Genomic DNA, 7,635 nt, shown 5'->3' with positions numbered 1-7,635 from the left:
GACTACAGAAAAATAATAGAGCAATTCTTCTGTTGCAAAGTACTCCAAGACCACAACAGAGCAAACTCTTTTTTACTCTGGATTCCTATTTGAAATCTCAGGATTTATCCTGTGAATCATGTTAGCACTGTTAGGTGTGAAAATGTTGCATGGCACACTGCATCACCCTTGAAAGGATTGCAAGGCACTCCAGGGTGCTGTGACACTCTGCTGAAGAATCATTGGTCTAATGTCAGGTATTTTGCCCTAGAGAACAGGCAGGCAAACTGTGAGGTACTTACTGAGTGCCTGAGAAGATAACCAAATTCCAGGCCATTGGTATGTTGGGATTCTTTGCTGGCAACAAGAAGCTCATGTTCAGTTTTCAAACCCTCCAACTTTTTGCATTGGAGAAATCTGGTTTCCCAGGACTCTGGGAACAACAAACATAGGTCATGAGAACGACTTTGCATTCTGAACCCAGCTGCAAGACCTACTTAACCATATGATGTGTAAAAAGCAATATGGTTTCTATGGAGGACCTGTGATCTCAGTCACATTTGGTATTTAGGCATGTAAATAAACACTGTGTACTGAGAGGGCACAGCAAATTTTTAATCTCTGGGGAAGCAGAAAAGTTGCTCACTTTCCTGAAGCATAGAGGTCAGTGACAAGAGGCGAACCTGAACTCAGATTATTGAATCCATAATGAGACTCAAGTGATGTGCGTGGCACCTCTTTGCAATGGTATGCGAAGCTACCTTTTCTGTGGCTGAAGCTATTAGCCATTCAGTATGCTATGTATTATTGCTGAATATGCGTCTACATCTAAATCTTGCATCAGCAAGTTTTGGAAGAGGATGCCCATTACATAACAGTTGCAATGAAATCAAGAGGGCCATGAAAAAAGTTAGGTTTGTACATCTGTACCTTGCTGAATTGGGGCCTCAGACATATCATTATGTTGTTACTAACTGGCAGGGTGTATTTGATTACATAATGACAAAGCAAAATTTGCTGCGTGCTCTGTTCAAGTAAGTGCCTACAGACGTCCTCTTTCATGTTCTGATCAGAACGTGCCAGCCTCACCTCGCGCTCACGTGTATTGAGCCCTCACATGTTTCAAAATGACTGTGAGGGCACTCTAGCTAAACCTCATTAAATGAGCTTTAGCTAAAGCAGCCCACAGCCATTTTGAAACATGCTGGGGCTTAAAACATGTGACAGTGACGTGTTTTAATTAGAGTGGCTGTCCAGGAACCTCTCTAATTAAAACACCCCCCTTCCTGCCGCAGAACAGGTGTATAGACATGTTTAGCTGTTGGACAAAAAATTCAAAGCGTCTAAATCACTTAGGAGTACAAAAAAACCTATTTTCAAGAGTGGATTGGGCAGTTAAGAGCCAAATCCCATTAAGACTTTCATCTATAGAGAGTCTAAGTCATATTTGAAAGCAGGACTTTTGAAACTCCTTCCTTATTGAGCCTTTTATAGTTCTGGTTGCTAACCTATGTTCTGGATACTGAATGCTCTTTCTTCACTTCCTCATTGCCGTGATGCCTCTGTTTGTCTCCTCTCTGCAGGCAAGGCAGTCATGTGGAAAAAAGTATATGCCTTCATGTTCAAACGTCGGAAGTTGCACACAGCTGAGGAGAGAGCATCCATTTAGGAGCTTTACGGACTCTGGCACACTGTTAAAGAAGAGTATTTAAATAATGTGCACTGTACCATCTTGCCTGTACCATCTTCTTTTTTTGGCTTTCAAATCCTTCATTCCATGTGTCTAAGGTGTTTTTTTCCCCTTGCTTTGTTGCCCAGGAAGTTCAGCAAGCTATCACTACCTCCTTTCCTCTCAGCATATTTTAATTTATATTTTAGGACAGTGGCTTTGAAACGTTTTATACAAGCTTTGCAGATGTACACACTCGTCTGTCTTTGAGTCCTTGTATGACTTTCATCCTGGTAGATTCCATGCACCTCTTGTCCCAGATGTTTGTCTCAGACCCCTTGCCTATAAGTCACCCTCACCTGGCCCATGTACTTCACTTTCATATAAAATTGTGTTAGCAACATCAGTACCTCTTCACACGGAAGAATAGAAATTAAGGTATTGTAGGTAAAATTCAGTCCTCATTGAAATTACTGGGACTACTGCAACTGACTTTCACAGGACCAGGATTACATGTATGCCTTTTTTCATGTATATTTAATGCTGTTTATCAAATGGAAGTCTAGAGGCACCCACCTGTATGCGATCAACTTCCTCTCAATGAGCAAGTACTCTGCAGGCCAGCCATAGTTTTTACACCAATTTTAGAGAACCATTGTTTTAAGAAATAACTGGTTAATCATTAATAACACTTCAATGATAACTCATCAGCTGAGAATCCAAAAGTTGCATATGAAGGACTTGAATTGCAGTAACATATAGCACCTTTTTTGTGCAGGGGTTGGCAAACTTTGGCCCACAGGATCTGGCCCATGGACATGGGGCTATAGCAGCATTTGGTGGGGCGGGGCTTTGACTGTGGGTGCTCTGCCTGTGCGGCCATGGGAATGAGGTGGGAAAGTATACCCTAACCCTAACCCATGCCTGCCCAGCTCTGACCCAGAGTGGGTCATTCTGGCTTGCAACAGGAAAGGGTTGCCTATCTTTGATCTTGTGGGATCACTAATCTAAGTTGATGCCTAAGGATGACTAATTTGTGCTAGTTCTCTCAACTTTGAATTAAAATTGTTTGACCTGTTTGGAAAAAAAAAGATAAATGTGCAGACTTCTTTCTACAAGTATTTGGGTTCTGTCTACTCACTCATTTCAAATTTCTCCTCAATTTTAAACTCAGTATTGAAGAAACAGAAGAATTCCTGATTTGATCTAACTGTTCCCCCGAAGAGTTTGTGGGTTTTTTGTAAGAAGTCAAACTTTCCTAGGAAAAATGCAATAAAGACCTGTCTGATCTCCAACTGAGAATTTTCAGCTTTTATTTGTGGCATTTAACACATTTTCTACTGTGCACTTACACAGGTACTTCTGAAAAATTGTCATTTTTCTATTTGGTGGGATTTATTTTGTGTCAAATTTTATCCATGTAGCAATGATGCATCATAGGTTGGAGACGAGGAGTTTTGTAGATGATCTCTTTTATTGGGTTAACTGCACAATGGGGATAGACTTAGACAAGTTTTCAAATGGAGCACATTCACAGGTTTTTATTTAAGGCCACAAGGAACAATTACAATTACCCAGTCTGATTTCCTGTATCATATTTGTACTTAGACATTTTTTTCTGCAACAATTCAAAGAAGCACCACAAAATAACATCATTTGACCATCACTATCTTCTAAAGAAAGGATATAACGTTAAGAACTTGAGCCATACAATTAGATCTGAGGCACACTGCTTTAAGAAACAATGCATCACCCTGGGATGATGTTGACTCGTGCACAAATGCTGACTTTACACAACATTTTGATCTCATGACAACATTTCCTACCTCTTTGGTGAGCACTGCAGATGTGGTATAGAATCCATTAAACTCCATTAGTAAGAACCAACAAATTCAGAAACCCAGCCGGCAGCCAATACAAGTGTACTCGGATGGGGTGACCTATAGCAGTAGCTTACAGGGAGCAATCATCTTTGCTCTTCTGTGTTAGGGATGTAAATACAAAGATCTCAGGTTTCTTGTTTTACATTTAGACTACTTCAACAATGGAAAGGCATCTTAAAAGGGAATAACTGTAACTGATACCAGAGCAGTCTGGAGGCGTCTGGCTTTCAATGACAATTAAGTCCTCAATATTTGCCCTTGAGTTTAAAAAGAATCAAATGAGCCTTTCATTCAGCTCAAAGAAGCAGGGATTGAAGCTAGCAGTGCTTTTAGAAAAATGAATTCAGGGATGTGGGTGAAGAGCAATTCCAAATCTAATTGCAGGTAGATTGCAAGTGTTTGAAAGAGATAGTAAAGTATGACACCTGAAACTTAAATCCCCATCAGAACTGTAAGTGATGCCAAGACCCCACTCAGAATGGTAACGATTAATAATGTTGACTTGAATATAGTATTGATTCACTCAGCCTTAAATCTCAGCTAGGCTGGCAGACTCAGAAACAGCTGTTCTCATTGCAGAGGAATATAGGAATGAGAAGTGTCCCCAGCGGTCTAAGAATGACTGATGGAGTTCCAAAGCATGGACGCTGTGTAACGTGAGCCTTGAACAGTACTGTAGGTCACCAGTGACAGCTGAAAGGAGGAAAGCAACAAGCTAGTTGTGATTTGATAGCAGTGTGCATGTCATAATGAAGTCACTCTGAGCCTGTTGACATAGTCTACCATAGTTCCTGTTCAGCACGATGACTTGATGGAGTGGATCACCTGTTAATTGCCAGCTTGGAAGTATCAGATGGAGAGCTACAATCATGACTGAGGGTCCTGACTGAAGGCAGCTTTTGCCCAACCTAGCAGTTCATCCTGAAAAGCAAGACTAAAATATCTGATATTCTACACAACTCCAGTCCAGCCTAGATTTCCCATCACAGCTTGCATCCCTCCTGCCCTTTTCAATCTGCTGAGAATGAAAGTAGTAAAGCCCTTTTCACTTCCATCTCCCTCTTTCTAACATGGTCTTTCCCATTCTGGTCTGCTCAGCAGCCCTCTTTCCCAGTTCAGAAGATTCTTATGTTCACAGGTAGTGGACCAGGGCCATGTCCAACGTGTCCCATCGCTGTTCCTGTCTCTTGGATTCCAAGCACGTTGGGGCGCTTGTACAGGTTGACGCACACTATTGGCACTTAATAATGTATAATAATCATAATACCCCTGGGTAGAGGAGCTTGCAGCTGAGCTTGAAGACTCCTGCTAAATTCCTCACATGCTGTATAGTATTTGACCCTTAGCACTATTGGCAGTGGCAGCACAATGACCTTGATTGAGCTGCAGTTAATTTTGAGTTTTGCTGTATGCCCACCAATAGGAGCTCACACGACTAACCCAAATATGTTTTGTTCCAGATGCTTTCCAGTTTACTGAATTATAGAAGGGAGCATGTGTTGAAAAAAGCTATGTGCTAAAAAACAAAATGGAAAATTGCACAATGAAAACAGCTGAGCCTGGAGAGGAATAAATTAAAAAGTGCTGAAGGCTAAATGTAAAAATCCCTGACCATATATATCCATCTATGTAAACCCAGACATATCTTAGCAAGAGCTGCGCAGAGCAGGTTCAGTATGCCTCTAACTTCTGCTGTCATGGATCAGTTTTGGTATTTAGTTCTAATGACTGTTTTATAACGGAAAAGGCAATTCCATTTCCTGTAATTCTGTGCTGGGCACCCAACCAAATACATACAACTCTTCATGGAATCTGGTAAGTCAATCTCTTTAAAACACACAAAACTTCACCTAATTGCACCTGGCTTTTGTTATCTTTAGTTGTGCTCTCCTGGTATACAGTAAATGGTGACTGCTCTAGGTTTTACTGTAGCAAAATTACACATTTGTACGAATTACCTGGTTTCCTGTGGCTTTTTGGAGTGCCATGTAAGCTATTTAATGTACTTTTATTGATAAACCATACATTATACCCCTCTGTAGTTACCACGGGAATGAGGATCTTGTTGTAGATATGCTGATTGCATTAGAGCATAGCCATGCCAATGATGAAAAGAACTCTGTGCATCTTTATGGTGTGTTAAAACATTGATTGGCTTAAGTGAGCAGGACTGTCTTGTAATTGTTGCTGCGTTCAGGTGGCCAGTAGTAAATGGACATCAGTGTCCCTTCAAACAAGTTTCTTGATCGAACTTAATTTACTCAAGAAATACCACAACATAAAGACAGCACGTGAAAGAGGCAGACCTCCTCAGTCTGCGTGTGACAGTTTGCACAAGAGTTAGGAAGAAACTTCTTTTGTGAGTTATATTCTATAACTGCCAGCTTCAAAAATTCTTTGCATGGCCAGCATCTGGTATTGGCAACTGTTGGGTATAGGATACTGGACTGGATGCACCTTGGCTCTAACTCCATAATCAAGAGTATATATATAGTTTTAAAAAAAGTTATCGCCCACCCACCTTGTGCATGAACATTTTTCAGGGATTTATGCAGGGTGGAATAGAATCACGCTTACGTGCTTAAGTCCACTTGGGTACCTAACAGGAGGAAAAGAATCTGACCTGAAGAATGTAATAATCCTCTGTAGATCTCTCACTTCCAGTGTGTTTTGTATTTTGAAAGGAGTGTGTACTAAAAGCGGGAAAAGAGGCCTGGGATGTGAGATGGGGGAGAAAGGTCATCATCAGCCTTAATCACATCTGTGATGCAAATATGGTTTTGGTTAATACCTGATTTGTGGGTGGATTTGGGTGGAGAGGCTTTAAAAGTAGTCACAGAAGAAAACGAAAGTAAGTGTTGCCTCATTCAGTGCTACCTGCTATAACAAGCCCACTTCTTTAGTTGTAAATAGTAGATGCCGCCATGAAACATTTGGTTATTTGATGCAGCCAATTAAAGCTGCTTATTCTGCACTGATGCAGCTTTCCAGCTGATCTAGGAAAGCAACTACCAAATATGAGGATTTTTCCTTCAGTCTTTCCCCTCCCCATATCAGGATCCTGAAATATAATCCTTGCCAGCCTTGGGATTTTGGTAAACTTGAGTCCAAGCTGGGAAGGTAGGTAGAAAGGAGGACAGGGAGGTGGATGGGGAAAAGGCTGCTATATTTAACCTCTTCTCCCCAGGTAACTCTGGTGTAGATCTTTCTTCCAGTCTTCCCTAACAGAAGAGCCCTGGCCTCGGCAGTTCCTTTCCTGGGTGAGAGAGACACATAATGAGGCAGCAAAATTTAAAATTTCTCTGCTCATTTGGCTGTGGGGAAGGAAGAAGCATCTCACATCCCCCTCTGGGTCTTTTCTAGAAACAGGTAATGGGTAATTCTATACCTGTCTATAGTTTTCTCTTGCCTGATGCCAGCAAAAAATTTGAACACAGTTTACTATAGATGTGGGAGTTGGGATGCCCTGAGACTCAAGGGAGTGGGCAACTTCAGAACATCTCCAGATGTTCATACCAGAGTATAAGGTATGCAAAACATTCCCAACACTGAGTGTCATGTTGCTAGCTCCTATGCTACATGGGGTGGAAACCTTGGAATCCAAAGTAAGCTTAACTGTAACATCACGGCATCACCTAGCATGGCTTTTAGGGTATGTGATTTTGTTTTCTTTCTTTTTTCATTCCTTCACGCTGGCCCACAGCAATGGAGAACTCCTCAACTACAGACAACCAAATTATCACCCTGCAACCTGATGCCGGTAGCATTTGTTTAACATCTGATATAGATACAAATTTACTGCACACGGGATTGTTTGGCAAGAGTTACAGTCTTCAGGCCTTGAAGAAAGTATATTATTTCATGAGCACTAGTACTCAGTATGTTTGAGTCTCTATTCCAGTAGCAAAGAAAACAGCTTTCAAAGACTCTTCCTTATACATGTTCTAACTTCTTTCCTTTCCACAGAGGATGATTGAAATGGATAGGCTGGGCAGGAACCTCTCTTGTTGTAACATTTTTGGTGATCAGAAATTTATTTTAAGGGCTCTTAACAGTTTCTCTTGGTTTAGGTGAGGAACAATCCCCCATGTTGGTGTTACTGTT

General features: G+C 41.2%; 1 protein-coding gene and 1 long non-coding RNA gene across 2 annotated transcripts in view; both read left to right on the top strand.

Moving 5' to 3' along the window:
* The window catches only part of LOC109304300 (solute carrier family 22 member 2-like), a 32,353-nt gene extending 28,829 nt beyond the window's left edge, over positions 1 to 3,524 (top strand). Inside the window, exon 11 of the mRNA XM_019526779.1 lies at positions 1,563 to 3,524. Coding sequence (XP_019382324.1) covers positions 1,563 to 1,629 — 67 coding nt within the window. The 3' untranslated portion in view covers positions 1,630 to 3,524. The remainder of the gene's footprint in view (positions 1 to 1,562) is intronic.
* A 2,626-nt stretch (positions 3,525 to 6,150) lies between these two features.
* Positions 6,151 to 7,635, top strand: part of LOC109304302 — a 6,699-nt gene continuing 5,214 nt past the window's right edge. The window contains exon 1 of the long non-coding RNA XR_002099342.1: positions 6,151 to 7,601. This is a non-coding gene — a long non-coding RNA (uncharacterized LOC109304302). The remainder of the gene's footprint in view (positions 7,602 to 7,635) is intronic.

This window comes from Gavialis gangeticus, unplaced genomic scaffold, assembly GCF_001723915.1.
Source record: "Gavialis gangeticus isolate Ggan-Ray unplaced genomic scaffold, GavGan_comp1, whole genome shotgun sequence".
NCBI classification, from domain to species: domain Eukaryota; kingdom Metazoa; phylum Chordata; order Crocodylia; family Gavialidae; genus Gavialis; species Gavialis gangeticus.
The sequence above is the reverse complement of the archived record's forward strand: the minus strand, read 5'-3'. Positions and strand labels throughout refer to the sequence as shown.